At 45.4% G+C, this 16,233-nt stretch overlaps 1 protein-coding gene across 2 annotated transcripts in view; it reads right to left on the reverse strand.

Moving 5' to 3' along the window:
• Positions 1-16,233, reverse strand: part of LOC143299218 (uncharacterized) — a 179,025-nt gene that overhangs the window by 32,591 nt on the left and 130,201 nt on the right. For both annotated transcript variants that reach the window (XM_076612413.1, XM_076612412.1), the window contains exon 6: positions 4,365-4,503. In XM_076612413.1, the coding sequence (XP_076468528.1) occupies positions 4,365-4,503 (139 nt within the window). The remainder of the gene's footprint in view (positions 1-4,364; positions 4,504-16,233) is intronic.

Raw genomic sequence — 16,233 nt, forward strand, 5'->3', positions numbered from 1 at the left:
GCGTATGTATTTGTGTGTCTCGTAGACCAACGGCAGTTGTGTAAGTCGGCCAAAATGATAATGTCTTCACTTTGGAAAATACAGATTCATTCATTCTCTCTCTTTCATTCTATCATCACGATCCTCTACTCGCCTACCCTCCCTCCTGTCCACTACCAGCAATAATAATTGTTGGCAAAACAAACCCTTTCCGGAACTATAAATTTCCAAAGTTTCTGGAAAAAATACGTTTTTGGTTGTCAGCAGCCACTTCTGGTAGCCATGGGCACAGGACACGCTGCCCTTAGCTGAAATCTGCTCTCGCCTCTGATAAAAAAACTGTTCTGATTCAGTCATGCTTTTTGCCGGTTTTCGCTTCATTTGTTTTGTTTCAAATACACAAATCGAGGTGAAGAAAAACTTGTTGCTTCTGAACTTTAATCTGGACAGCCTTGTTTTCAATCACATTCTTGTTATGGACATGGAAAGTGAAGAAACTAAGAAAGAGAGAGAGAGGGGGGGCGAAGGGGGGGCAGAGAGAGACACAGAGAGAGAGAGAGACACAGAGAGAGAGAGAGTGTGAGACAGTTATGTAAACGCAATCACATTCTTGTTATGGACATGAAAAGTGAAAAACACAGAGAGGGGGGGAGACACAGAGATACAGACAGACAGACAGACAGAGAGAAGAGAGGGGGGAGGGAGAGAGAGAGAGAGAGATGTAAACGCAATCAACGAAGTACTTGTTTTAACAGACCACCCCAATCCCAACTATTTCCTCCTGCGGGTACCCGAACTCTGTCCCTTGATCTTCGGAATTATTTCTTCTACATTAATTAAACTAGCAATGTCTCAGTCTCTGTCTGCCTGTCTGTCTCTTTCTCTCTCCCTCACGCTCCGAGAACTTGCCGTTATAAATATTCCACTCTTTTTATTTCTATTAAACTCCCAAGATTTTCTTTGAAGTGGGCGCTGACAACGTTGAATGTACGAATGAATGGATGTTTCTGTATACAGGTCTTGTGTGCTCCACGCCATGACTTGGTTGTCGAGGCGGAATTTGGACGGTAGCCATGGCTGACAAAGGTGTAGGTATAGGGGCTGAATTGGGAAAGTGGGAACACACACTGGGGCACTGAGGGGCGGTACTCTACACCCCTGTCTTTGACAATGACTGTGCTTCACGAGACGCGTCAATGACATCAAACTTACCTATGACGACTTGACCACTCTCTCTCTCTCTCTCCTTCTCACTGTCTCTCTCTCTCTCGCCCTCCCCTTGTGTCCTCGGTCTGAACGACTTCCGGACGAACTGTTCGTGGCTCAGAGAGGCAATTTCACTGGCCATTGTGTCCCCAAACAAGAAACAAGTTAGATATCGTTGGTAGTGGTGGTGGTTTTTTTAAGGCTAGCCGATCTGACTCTTACAGTCACCTTCAAATACTGGCTGGGAAAACGTGATAGTTGACGTGTTACGGCCTGATGTGAATACTCTGACAAGGCTGTGAAGAAAAAAAATATATTCGTGGGTTGCTTCCAATTCAATTGATTCAGGAGAGGGCCTGCGGAGGAGGGCGGGGGAGGGGGGCTGAGGGGGGGGGGGAGCACATCAGTATATATAAATCGCAAATTGCGTGGAGGAAAAATAAAACTTTAGAAACCAAGTGTACAAAATCGTTCAACAGCCTTCGTCGTTCCTCTTCAACCAAGTGATATTGAAAGGACAAGACGTGGGGATAGCCACTCAAAACTACAGCAGTCTGAATAACAGAAAGACCACTTATTCGGACATGTAGCCAGGAATCCGGGAAGATAAATTGATGTTCCGTTCTGAGTATGTCCAGTTCTTCATAAAACACTCCTCACAGACACAAGATGGGTCAGGTCAGTCGTCAGGGAATATTACTTTCTTTTTCTTTCTTTTTTTAAACCGTACCCACATAGAAACACGGCTCGGCCCAAGCGCACAAAACTTAGAAGTTGCACAGGATAGTTTTTCAATGTGCTCTACTGACAGAAACGAAGAGACAAACCACTGATTACAGAGAAGAGAAGAAGACAGACAGAGACGCAGAGACTGAGAGGACAGACAGACAGAAAGACACAGACAAACAGAGAAAGAAACAGAGACAGACACTGACAGAGAAAAACAGAGTAAGGGAGACAGACAGAGTAAACGACAGAAAGTCAGAGAGAGACAGAGACCCACGACGATGAAATCGGACTTTGTGCTGAGGAGGAGGCTCTTGTTTGCTGTGCAATGACAGATACGAGTGACTGACGGCGATAGCTGCTGCCGGTCGCTGTCAAACCATGTTCAGAATACTGTTATGCCAAAGCCCACAACGTGACTGTAAGTACTGATATCATGCTGTCGCTGCTAGTGTTCCTATCATGTTGACTGTTGATTATCACTGTGCTTTGCCCTCTCCACTGCTTCCTCCAGTTCCTACAAACACGTCAGCGGTAATCTCTGTCAACTTTAAGCTCCACGAAGGCAAAGTATGCATAACATGTTTACTGGTAGTAATGTTCCCCATTCCGTATGGACTGTGTGTGTGTGTGTGTGTGTGTGTGTGTATCAGCGCGCGCGCGTGCGGCGAGCGAGAGCAGGTGCGCGGTGTGAGGGGGACCGTGCTGTTGATGTATGGCGGATCAGTTTTAACAGCACTTTTTTTTTTACCAGTCGACAGCACCACGTGCACAGCCTGTGTGGCCACGTACCTGCAGTCCCCGTGCACCGGCAGGGTTCCTCACACACTGGCCCGAGACTTCTGAATACTTGTAGTATTAACAACGTCCGCGACGGGCACCTCACTTGCCAGGCACCCCACTGAGGCTAACACAGGCTCTGAATGTTTGTTATGCTTTCTCCCTCTGAGGCTTACTGAGGCTCTGTCTGATATGCTTTCTCCTACTGAGGCTCTGTATGTATGTCATGCTTTCTCCCACAGAGGCCTACAGAGGCTCTGTGAGATATGCTTTCTCCCACAGAGGCTCTGTATGTTTGTTATATATGCTTTCTCCCACCGAGGCTTACTGAGGCTCTGTATGCTATGCTTTCTCCCACTGAGGCTTATAGAGACTCTGTATCTGTGCCATGCTTTCTCCCACCGAGGCTCACAGCTCTATCTGTGCTATGCTTTCTCCCAAGAGTACACTCTTAGTCTTTGTTCTTGTTGTCAAGCTGTTAAAGATGATGATAATAGTAACGACAAAACAACGCCAGTCCCAACAACTATGACGATAATCATCATCCTCATCAGCATAATGTCAGCATGTGAGCATTCTGAACTACCCATTCCACCGATCAAGCACATACGTCGACATGATTACAGAAACCGAACAGAAAAATCTGAAAACAAAAAGATCAAACGCACTGGACCTAATGGATAAAGCTAAATCCCAAATCAGGTATACAGTGTGTTACTTCTCCTTGAGGATGGGTGATGATGAATCCTGCATTCACAGATTGTCAAAGGATAATCGACCTGCTTAGGGAGGATGGGAGGGGGTGTATAAAATAACTTGCATATAATGATCATCTCCGGATTTAAAAAAAAAACTTTTTGGGGGGACGGTAGATAAAAAAAATTATATAAAAAAAACCCTGCATGTACTCGGTCTTGTGGAGGGTTCTGCTTGTTTTAAGATGGGAGATAAAACCTGTATGAAGCGAGTATCGTGTTTTTGTTGTTGTTGTTGTTGTTGTTTGGTGTGTGTGTGTGTGTGTGTGTGTGTGTGTGTGTGTGTGTGTGTGTTTTGTTTGCTTGCTGTTTTTGTTTTTGTTTGTTTTAACCAAACGTTTAAGGTGGGATATATGACCTGCGTGTATGGAGTGTCGTAGGATGATTTTTTTTTTTTTTTTTTTTTTAGGATTGGAGATCAAACTCCATGAACGAGTGTTGTGGTATGTTTTACCTCTTTGAGGATGAGGATAAACATAGTCTTGAGTGTCTTAGGATGTTATACCTCTGAGGATGGGGATAAACATAGTCTTGAGTGTCTTAGGGTGTTATACCTCTTTGAGGATGAGGGATAAACATAGTCTTGAGTGTCTTAGGATGTGAAACCTCTTTGAGGATGAGGGATAAACATAGTCTTGAGTGTCTTAGGGTGTTATACCTCTTTGAGGATGAGGGATAAACATAGTCTTGAGTGTCTTAGGATGTTATACCTCTTTGAGGATGAGGGATAAACATAGTCTTGAGTGTCGCAGGATGTTATACCTCTTTGAGGATGGGGGATAAACATAGTCTTGAGTGTCTTAGGATGTTATACCTCTTTGAGGATGGGGGGTGAACATACTCTGGAGTGTCGCAGGATTTTCTGCCTATGGGAGAGCTATGCAACCTGCACGTACTGAGTGTCGTGGGGTATTTTACCTGCTTGAGGATGGCATGGAAGACATCGAGCGGGCAGGAGAGGTCGATGCCCTGTGCCCCGGGCAGGGCGTCCTCATCGTTGCTCTGGTGCTCCTCAAACAGCTGCAGCTGCACCTGCACCTCCGGGTCCCCGTCTTTCCTGCAACACACCGCGCCACTCAGGCTGTCACCACGGGTAGGATGAATGTGGCAGAACGGTTAACACGATCATCTGCCAATGAAGATAGTCTGTGAGGGTCTGGGTTTGAACCCCGTCTCGCTCTTTCTTTCCAAGTTTGACTCGAAAATCAAACTGAGCGTCTAGTCATTCGGATGAGACGATAAACCGAGCTCTTCGCGCACTGAAAAAGAACGACAGTGCTGTCCCCTGGCAAAATTCTGTAGAAGAAATCCACTCAGATAGGTACATAAATATATATGCATGCACTCAAGGCCTACCTAAGCGCACTGAGTTATACTGCTGGTGGTTAGGCAGATGCCTAGCAGATGAGGTGTAGCGTGTAATACAGATTTGTCCGAACGCAGTGACGCCTCACTGTGAAATTGAAACTGAATCTGCTTTGGTTTTATGCGGAGGTCAGGCATCTGCTCCTTTAAACAAAAATTAAACAGCAGATGTCGCGTAGCGTATATGGACAGTCCTCACGCTTTGACACCTTGAAAACTGAAACTGAAACCACGTCACTCAGGAAGTCACCAAGTGGTTTGTGTCGCAGACGTTTGATTCAGTAATCCACAGGTTATGAAAACACGAACATACCCAGCTTGCACACTGTCAGAAAATGGCTGCCTGCAGGGCGGGGTAAAAACGGTCATACACGTCAAATCCCGCTTGTGCATGGACACGGGTGAACGTGGGTGTTGCAGCCCACTAAAGCAGGACAGACAAAGTGGTGAGCTGTGGGACTGGGGGACTCACCGTCGCGGTCCCTCGCGTCGTTTTGTTTAAATCATAAACAGATCCTTTCCTGCACTTTTTGCTGACAGGTAAGTGCAAAACAAATCATTGTTGACCTACATCCCCCACTCCCCCTATCCGCCCGCCCATCCCTGTAAGGCTGGGACATACACGTAGACAGAAGCAGAGGTTGTAACAGAGAGAGAGAGAGAATGAAATGAAATCAAAAATGATGTTTCTAACGAAATTTGGGTTGGCATAATTAAAAAAGGTAATATAATTCTGTTATTTCGGGAAAACAAAAAAACAAAACCAAAAAAAGTTCACCGATACCACTAATGTCTTCAACAACACGGAGACAAGAAGAAAGAAATCAAAACAAGACATGACCAGCGTATCCCTTGAATTGATGCACTTCACCCCCCACCCCCCACCCACCTCCCAAAAAAGAAAGAAATAATAATGAAAACATCCCACTCACTGTGACAACAACCGACCACACCGAGACATAGCCCCGAAGAGCATTCAGGTCCCGAGCTTTGGACTGAGGCAGACACACCATCCAGCCACAACACATCACACTGATCTACTTCTCTTCGCGGTACAGATCGGTCTCCTGTCTTGCCCTGTAGTGGAGGTGTTCAATTCAACGACCCGTCAGCTTCCGTTCTATTGAGGTCAAGCTCTTTCTCTGTCTATCGTCGCTCAACAGGTCTTTGTGGCGTCCCAGTGACTCGTCACAGAGTCAAAGGAGAAGAACAATAACAAGGAAAAGAAACCTTGCCATGGGTCTGTGTACATGCTGTATCCCTTCCCTTACTCCATGATAGGCACCGTGCGTAGTACTAGTATATTACAAGGGAGCTTGTTAGTGATGCACGAGTTCACTTCGTCCCACGCACGCACCCTCTCTCAGTGTCCGTATAGGACGTGTGGGTTTAAGTCCCTGCGTAAACACAGCCCTCTGATATGGGCTGGCTATTGGTGGACAACAACCACAACTACAAGACTGCACCCTGAAGTCAGCCACCATTGTTCACGCTACGGAAGTGGAGCGTAGTTCGGACGTGCGCGTGTTTACAGCTGGTGGATTGTTGTATGGGGGAGGTAAGGACGGCTTCTCCGGGTCCTCTTTCCCTTCATTGCGTGCGTGTGCCGGGTTTTGTGGTCTGAGCAAAGTTGTGGGAGGTAGTAGGTCTGTCTGAGGGTGGCCCACAGTCAGGAGTGTTTGATACCCGGGGTGGGTGAGGGGTGGGTAATGGTGGAGGTGGCGGGGCAACAGGGTGTGAGGATGAGTCATGGTTGGTGTTGTTGGCACCTTCCGGCTTTTGTTGTGTGGAATTTTCTCCACTCTTTTATCTACTTCAGCCACACATACGTACGTATGCACGCACAGAGAGACAGAGAGAGACAGAGAGAGAGGGAAGAGAGAGAGAGAGAGACAAAGAGACAGATTCGAAATCACTCTTTATGGCGCTTTCTTTTCTGAGATTTTTCGATTTTACGAACTGGCATGCCCTCGTTTTTTGCGGAGGTTTTGGTAAGTATTGCCTTAGATTAAAAAAGAATTACTTTACTGACAAACGTTATGCATACATCTATAAAAATATGAAAGAAATAAACAAACCAACAAAAAAATAAATAGACAAGACATTCACAAAATTGAAGAAACACAGACAGCATGAAATCGCATATATCAACAAATATAGAATAAATAATATGTATGTAACTTACTGTGACCGTCGTGTTCACTGCATTCGGGACTGCATTAGTAACGATCAGTTCTGGATTATTTTTAGATGTAGCCATTTCAGATTGGCATATGACTTTTAAAGAAAATTTTCCTCAATGACTCTTGGGCATTTAGTTTTTTTCTAACCAATTTGAAATGTCAGTCTTGACCGCCACATCAGTATAAATAAACCACAAACTGCATTTGGGGAAAATCAAACTGTTAGAAACCAAGTGTACAAATTCGCTCAACAGTCTTCGTCGACCTTCTTCGAACGAGTGATATTGAAAGGGCAAGACGTGGAGGTGAGGGAAAGCCACTCAAAACTACATCAGTCTGAAGAACAGAAGAAAGATGATGAACAAGTTGTTACTTACTGGGACATGTGGCCAGAAATCCGGGCAGCTGAATTGATGATCCGTTCAGTTTATGTCTAGTTCTCCTTTAAACACTCCCCACAGACACGATATGAGTCGGCCGTCAGGAAATAATCACTTTCTTTTTCTTTCTCTTTTTAAACCGAACCCACACAGAAACACGGCTCTGCCCAAGCACGCAAAACATGGCCTGTCGCTGTCAGTGTCCTGGCAGAATGACGACTTCAGACTGTATGAACTGTGCAAACCATCCTGTGTCAATGAAGCACAATTGAGTCGTCGCTTCGAAGACCGTGTGACTGTCTCCATTGTGTATTATCGTTGTATCGGATAACCGTCCGGACCCCCATGCTGTGGGACATTACGTATGTTGTCTTGAGGTCCTGCGGGGACCATTATCAATCACCGGGTCCATCTAGTTCGATCCCCGCCCTTCTCTCCCTCCCTAACAAGCAGTTTGGAGATAACAAATCCCAGGAAGGATGTTGTCAACAAGGCGATAGCAGAACACGAGTTAACAAATCTGTCAGTGGAGAAATATACCAGCATGAGATGAAACAGAGTAAAAAATAAAAATAAAAGGCTTCGATAAACCGTAATACAAAATTGTATATTAGTGAATAAAACTAAAAGTGTAGTCAGATAACATTTGTTTGCTTGATACCACCCCCCCCCCCCCCCCACCTCCCCTCCTTTCAAAACCTAGAACACCCCGGTTTCGATTTGGTTTTCCTATGGTGCTGATCGAGTGGGTTCACATGAAGCTTTGCTGTCGCATAAATTTGAAATCATTTTGTTCGCATATCTATGATGCACACGGTCTTTGTCATTTCTTCAAGATAAGAATTGTCTTCGGTAGCCTAGCTCATCGGGAACCTCCTGTACTTGATCGAAACGCTGTCTTTCTTCCACAGCAGACTGCTGAAAGTAGTAGCTCCTGCGTTAGCTAAACGATTTTTTTGTTTAATAGTATTCCAAGCCAGATGTCCATAACTTAATTCACAATTCTGAGGTCTTGATGCATACAGTATCAGCCACTTGTTACTGTTTAACAGAAAATGGTATTTCTAACTGAATCCAAGACACGCCCATTATTTTCGCTTTATTTCGGGTCAGCACCACTGTTTTCAGTCCTCGCTTTCCCTTAGATATGTCACTATATACCATGTCCAACAACACTGAACCAAAGGCTGACTGCTCATGTCCATACGTGGAGCAATGGGTCGGCTTTGCTGCCTCTATCCACGTCGGCCACTTCACGCATGCAGGGTCATTTATTTTGTGCAGCCTTCACCAGGTGATCCACGCTAAATGCCAGGTTCCGAGTGTTCAAATCCCGGCAGGCATTCAGTGACTGCAGCGGTCATTTATCTGGGGGCGCCATCAGCGGCACACTGCTGAGTTATCGGCTGGATCAGCGGACTGGATTCAACGGCTTACCCGACTGACTCAATCCGGGTGGTGACTACTCACTTAAACCCCACCAACACCCCGACCCCGTCTCCGCCTGTCAGTCTCACTGTTCATGAGGCCAGCAAGAGCTTCATAGAGGGGGGAGGGGATGTGAGGGGGAGAGGAACGGGTGCACGTGTTAAATAGTAAGTTGAAATATGTTTGTAATAGCTGGAATCCGCGCTATAACATTTTCTTTTATTTCTGATATAGCATGCAGCTCTGCTGTAACAGTGTACAGCTCTTTTGTTAGAACGTGCATTCTGGTTGAAACATTGTGCATTGGTGGTGTTACTGAGCAGTAGTATTCGATCTAAACATGAGGTGTGCTTTGATAACGGTGTGCATTGGTATTGAAACTGCACAGCAGCCACATGCAGGATTTTTTAAGGGAGGAGATGAGGAACGGGTGTGGGTGTTCACGTTTCCATAACCTCATGAACGCTAACCGGGATTTACAATATGCGCACTGCATTTTTCATATGCGTGTACGATGCTGTTGTGGAAAAAACGTGTACAAACGAATGGGGTTAAGGCGGCACTGACGGGTTTGCACCAAGTCTTTTTGATGTGGGAGACGGAAAACAAATCCTAACCATTTACCCACAAGTCAAGGCCGGGACTGGAACAAGGGGAAGCTCACAGACCCGACAAGACACAGGGTCCAGCGTTCTGACCAATGTGACTGCGCCACGCACAATGCACGGTCAGGATTGGAATACGTCACAGGATGTCCGTGCAGCATTTTGCTGTACAGGTAACGACAGAGATAACGTTATACAAACGTGGGGGAAAGTTTAACTGGACCACTCACGTCGCTCCAAATCCCACATTTGGACGTAGGAAAAAAACAACAACAAAAAACATCACCAACAACAACAACAAAAAACTACTCCGCATTCCTTTTTATGCGGGAGGCCCCCTGTACAGAGTCACAGCAGGTAAGGCCAGGTAAAGCGGCAGGTGGCGATGCCAGCAAAGTCAGACAGCTGTGTGAAGCCGGGTGGGCGACGGGACTGGGTATGACCTCAGACCCCACGGATCCTGTGTCCGGATAGTGAGACCACACTGCCCACCCTATAAGCTGCGCTGACATTGGGGTGGGGGGGAAGAGAAATGGCCACACCGGACATCGCTGACTCGTGCAATCAGGGTGTCTTAAACCTGTACCACGTCGTACTCCGACACGCTAATGATGAGCAGGATACTATACGCCTGTCTTTCAATTCGGTGCACAATGTTCAAACCTTGTACTGCTATTTTTTTGTAAGCTTCAGAACGGCATAGTGTCTGCAGAAAACAACGTATACATGCACATTCAGATTACATCTACGTCACTGTCTGTGGTATTCCCATATAACAACAACAACAAAAACAAACAAAACAATCAACCAACAGCAACAACAAAACAAACACAAAAAAACGTTTTAGGCTCAGCGCTGAACATCCATCCTACACAGAAGAGTTGGGATGTGCAATTCAGGTTTGTCCGGAGCCAATGAACGGTATATTGATGTCACAATCAACACTATCGACTGCGTGTCACGCGATCACCCACAACAATGCAGCCACACTGCGCATGCGTAAGAAAAACGTGAAGGTTTCCCGTTCCAGGAAGTCAGCCATGTGAAGACGAGGTGGGTGGCGTGATGTGTGTGTGCGTGCGTGTGTGTGTGTGTGTGTGTGTGTGTGTGTGTGTTTGCAGGCGTGCGAACTGCACACTCCTCACCCCTCCTCCACTCCCCTTCGTGGGACCGCCTCCTCTCGTTACCCACTGCGGTAGGGACATGGGGTGGACAACAGATTTATTGTTCAATTATACCTCACGTCTTCCACTGCGGAGTTGCGAACTCTGCGGTAGGTTTGGAGTGTGTCTGGAGAGAAACTAAAAGAAAAAAATGTAAATTTTATCTATACTTGCCTGTTTTGCATTCTCAATGACCAAAGAAAATAATGAGATGGAAAAAAAAGATGTCAGTGTACAGTCTGAACGATTTTTGTGCCAACACACTTTTCAATTTTTATTGTTTGGGTTTTCTTTTTACCTTGAAATACTTACAGGCTAAATATAAGTATCTGCCTATTTACAAGATTATGATTAGAACAGCCTTAGAAAAATGTCCATTCTCGTAATTCATATCTGCGATAAGTGCACTTTGAATATATTTTATACTTATGATAACTGATTTATGGCCACATCGATTTTAGAGTAAATGACTGCATCAGCTTGTGATCAGTCCAGCAACTCGCCGTACGTTGTGTTGCAGACGTGGCTAGAATCTTCGCTGGAAGTCAGTCTCTACACCTGTGGCATCATTATGTGGACCCTACTCTCTACAGTCACCCATACCATCGATGAAACAGAGTAAAGAGTAGATTAAATACACAGCTCTTGGTCCGATCAGAGTCTGGATCAGTAAAAACAGTATGAGCAGATGGTGTCAGAGCGGTATTATAAACACACTCCGTTTCCTAATCTTTGAGCTACTAGTGTGAATGTTGAGTTCAGTATATCCCCTTCCTTCATACCGTTTGATGATGTTCGGGAGAGAAAATCCCCAGTGGCATATTGAGTATAAAGTAATGCCAATGTACCTGTACGGCCTTCTCTTATTACGAGTTATATGTGTGTGTGTATTTACTTCCGGGCGGACGTGTGAGAATTGTACTCCTGTTTGTTGTGTAAATTACAACTGTTATAGTGCATAGATTTCGGAAAACTTCGACACAGATGCTGTTGGACGGTGTGTGAATGTGAAAGTGTTTTTCGTTGTGACAGAAGGTTGGTAGATTGTCCACAGTTACTGTTTTTACTGATTACTATTGTCGAAGAAGGGAACAAAATATCAACACCACTCAAGATCAACAGATGTTCATTATCGTTCTGTGTCTGCTGCACGAGTTTTTCGTAGGCACGTTTGCAGTACGACCTTACCGAATGTTGCTGAACTCCTCACGTGAGCGTGCTTAAACACATCTGTTATTTGCAGTGCACGAGCACTCAGTCAGTGAAACAAGCGTCATTGAACACAGGCGCCTGCAGACGTTAACTTTCGTTCACATTAAAAAAAAGTTATTAAACTAACAGACTCATGAGTTTTGCCAGCATTTTGAGCATTTTAATATATTTCCCCATGTGCCCTGTGAAAAACGGTCTCCCCCCTCAGTCAATCCCGCTCATCAGTATGGAGAGCAGAGGAATTGAGACTGTTGTGGATGTGTTCTGTCGCCCTGCAGCCCACCACCAAGCTGATGATCTCGCACGATACAGGCCATTAAGGGCATCACAAACATCAAGTAAGACTGATGGTCAAGCAACTCCACCACACTTACTGGACCTCGGGCACACTCAAATCGGCAACGTCATCGCCATCAATGGTCGGCATCAAGACACCAGAATGACTGTGGGCCTATTTAATACACAGTCCGTCGGCTCAAAGTCTAAGCGGACACAGATTGTGGACTTCATCAAGGATGAGAATATGGATGTTTTATTTTTAACAGAGACGTGGCTGAAAACTAGTGGCGATGAAAGCAAATGTGCTGACTTAGTTCCGCCAGGCTACAAGCTGAGGTCCTTCCCTCGTGCAACACGGGGTGGGGGACTTGCTGTCCTCTACCGCGACCATCTCCCCGTCACCGTCACCTCCACCTTCCCCTTCACTCTCACTTCCTGTGAGCTGATTCAGTTCACACTGACAGCACCCCAACACATCCACTTCTTCTGTCTGTACAGACCACCGCCAAGCAAACAAAACAAACTTCTGAACTCTACATTTCTGACAGAGCTGCCAGACCTGCTCGACTACTGCAACCTCCTACGAGGGAAGTCAGTGGTGGTCGGCGACTTCAATGTGCACTATGACGTGCCCACCTATCCACTTACCTCCAAGGTGCTGGACATTGTGTCGAGGTTCGACTTCACACAGGGTGTGCAGGAGGCTACCTACTACAGAAGCGGCCACATCCTCGACTGGGTCCTGCACCGAGAGGCTGATCAGCTCGTCCATTCTTGCCGGGTCAACCACATGGTCTCCTCTGACCATGCCGCTGTTCTCTGCACGCTTAAAGTGTCCCGCCCCAAGAGGCAGCCTGTCTACCGCACAGTGCGGGACATCAAGGCCATTGACAGGGGCTCCTTCAAGGCTGACGTCCAGGACATGCTGGATGACCTTGGACCCGACCTCTCCGCCCAACAGCTGGATGATGGCCTTCGCGGACTGCTGGACAGACATGCTCCAGCTACAGAGAAGCGTGTGCCTTCAGGCCACACGTCCCCGTGGTACACAGCTGTCAGCGACATCCTGCGTGACGCCAAGAAAGAGCGCCGTCGTGCTGAGAGGAAGTGGCGCAAGAGTGGTCTGACAGTGGACAGTCAGATCTTTTTAACAGCGAAACAGTTAGTCACTGATATTGTTCAGAATGCCAAAGAAGAGTACTGGAGCTCAAAGGTCAAAGCCAGTACATCTGTCAAAAACCGTATTCTTAACCAGTAACCGTCTCCTTGGCAAGAGCAGAGACTTCATCCTGCCAACTGACATTCCTCCAAATGACCTCTCTGATGCTTTCGCTGAGTTTTTCACCACCAAGATAAAGACAATTAGAGTTGAGCTCGAAACATTTAGCCAGTCTGTACCCGATCCTCTCTTTGCTGACAAACCCCACTCTTCCTCGTCTTTCAACAGTTTTCGTCCTGTCACAGAGGAAGAAGTTAAGCAAGTCATTATAAAATCTAGCCCCAAAACATGTACACTTGACCCAATCCCCACATCCCTTTTGGTTGACTGTGTTGATGTGCTCCTCCCAGCCTTGACCTCTATCATCAGCAACTCTCTTCAGTCAGGCACTTTCCCAGATGTGTACAAAAAAGCCATTGTAACACCACTGCTCAAGAAGCCGACTCTCGATGTAAACACCCTCAAAAACTATCGTCCTGTCAGCAATCTCTCTTTTCTTTCCAAGGTCACAGAAAAGATTGTCCTCCTCCAGCTCTCTGAATATCTGCATCACAACAACCTGTTTCCTGTCTCACAGTCTGCCTACCGCCCTTCCCACAGCACTGAAACAGCTCTACTCAAAGTTATGAACGACCATCTGCTGTCTGTAGATACTGGTAAACTTTCTGTCCTCACCCTCTTAGATCTCTCAGCGGCATTCGATACAATCGATCACAACATCCTCGTCAATCGTCTTTCTCATTCATTTGGCGTTTCTGACACAACACTGAAATGGTTTTCATCTTATCTGTCAAATAGAACCCAGACTGTCGTTACTAACAAAAACCTTTCTCAACCTTCTCTTCTGGAATTCGGAGTCCCCCAGAGATCAGTTTTGGGACCCGTGCTCTTCATTTTGTACACAAAGCCAATTGGTACCATCACAGCTCAGCACAACGTCCAAAGCCAATCTTTTGCCGATGACACACAATTATATGACTCATGTACACCTGACCAGATCAATAACACCATTAACAACATTCAAGAATGCATTACTGACATCCAGCACTGGATGACGGTAAATAAACTAAAATGATGACAAGACTGAAGTCCTCTTGATTCACTCACAGAACAAACCATTACCTGACTCTGCTCCCTCCTCTATGTCTGTTGGTAACACAAACATTCAGTTCTCATCTGCTACAAGAAATCTATGGGTAACTTTTTCTGACACTCTGTCCATGGAAAAACATGTGTCCAACATCTGTTGCTCTGCTTACCATGAACTCAGGAAAATCAGTAGCATTCGCCATCTTCTCACTTCAGATGCAACCAAAACTCTCGTCTGTTCTCTCGTTCTGTCTAAATTTGATTATTGTAACTCCTTACTCTCTGCCATTCCTCAGTACCTCCTAGACAAACTTCAAAAGGTTCAAAATTCAGCAGCACGACTGATATTCGGAGTCAGAAAACACGAACACGTACAGCCACTCCTCCAACAGCTTCACTGGCTCCCAATCTCTGCAGAATACAACATAAAACATCCACCCTTTCCTTCAACTCTCTCACTGATCCCTACTTTCCTGTCTATCTTTTTGATCTCCTTCATGTCTATACCCCTGCCAGACAACTCCGCTCTTCTTCAGACAATAGAACCTTCACTGTTCCTCGAATCAAAACAAAGACTTATGGCAAGCGATCTTTTTCTCACTTTGCGACAACTGTTAGGAACCAGCTTCCACTCACAACTCGTTACTCTGAAACCCCCTCACAGTTTAAAACTGCCCTGAAGACACACCTGTTCAGACAGTCATACAATGTTGTATGAAATTGAAATGAAATAGAGGTGTGTGGTTGTGTTGTGTTGTGAGTGTGGTGGAGGGGGGGGGCGGAGGGGGAGCGGGGGGGACGAGGGAGGAGAGGTGGTGGCAGGTGTTTGCACGCCCACACGCGCGAGCTTGTGTCTGTGTGTTGCGGGTGTGCGGGTGGGTGAGTTGGTACGTGTGTGTGTGTGTGTGTGTGTGTGTGTGTGTGTGTGTGTGTGTGTGTGTGTGTGTGTGTGTTGTGTGTATTCTAATGTATAAATATGTATGTGAGAGATTTTTTTTTTTAACACGAACTGTTTTATGAAGTAATGTTGTAGTTTGTTTACTCAGTTGTCCATCGGTTGTGCTTTTGTTGTTGTTGATGAGTTGTGTGTGTGTGTGTGTGTGTGTGTGTGTGTGTGTGTGTGTGTGTGTGTGTGTGTGCTAGTGTATGTGGGCGGGGTGGAGGTGTGAGTGTTTTTTTTGTTTTTGTTTTTTTTATTACAATACGTACATTTTTACATTTTCAGGTTTAATTTCTTAAATGTAATGATGTACATACGTTTTTACTAGAAATGTTTGATGAATATTGCTTTATCATGTGATGTTGTAGCCTGTGTGTTTCAATTGTTTGTCATTCGTGTGTGTGTGTGTGTGTGTGTGTGAACATTTGTTTCATCTTTCTAGTTTTGATCTGTGTGTGTAATGTGGGGTGTTTCTTCACGGAAATGCTTAGCAGGAACTTTTATTTTATTTTATATATATATATATATATATATATATATATATATATATATATATTATGTAATGTCGCAGTAGTTTGCATATTCGATTGTTGATCTGTGTTCGTGTGTGTATTGTGCCTGTAGGTGCGTGTATGTGTGTGTGTCACTGAGTGAGTGCGTGAGTAATGTGTTTGGGTATGCGGCTTGTGTTCGTTGGTGCATTGTGCGTGCGTGCGCGCGCGCGCGTGTGTGCGTGTATGTGTGTGTGTGTCTGCGCACGTTGTGTGTTTTGTGTGTTTGTATGTATGTATGTATGTATGTATGTATGTATGCATGCGTATACGTGCTTGTGTTCTTTCAATTTCAATTGTCTATTTTTTTTTTTTATAAATACCTGTTGCATTTCTTGATTTAATCAACTGACATGACCTATTTTAATTGTTC

This window comes from Babylonia areolata, chromosome 24 (genome assembly GCF_041734735.1).
Source record: "Babylonia areolata isolate BAREFJ2019XMU chromosome 24, ASM4173473v1, whole genome shotgun sequence".
Taxonomy (NCBI): domain Eukaryota; kingdom Metazoa; phylum Mollusca; class Gastropoda; order Neogastropoda; family Buccinidae; genus Babylonia; species Babylonia areolata.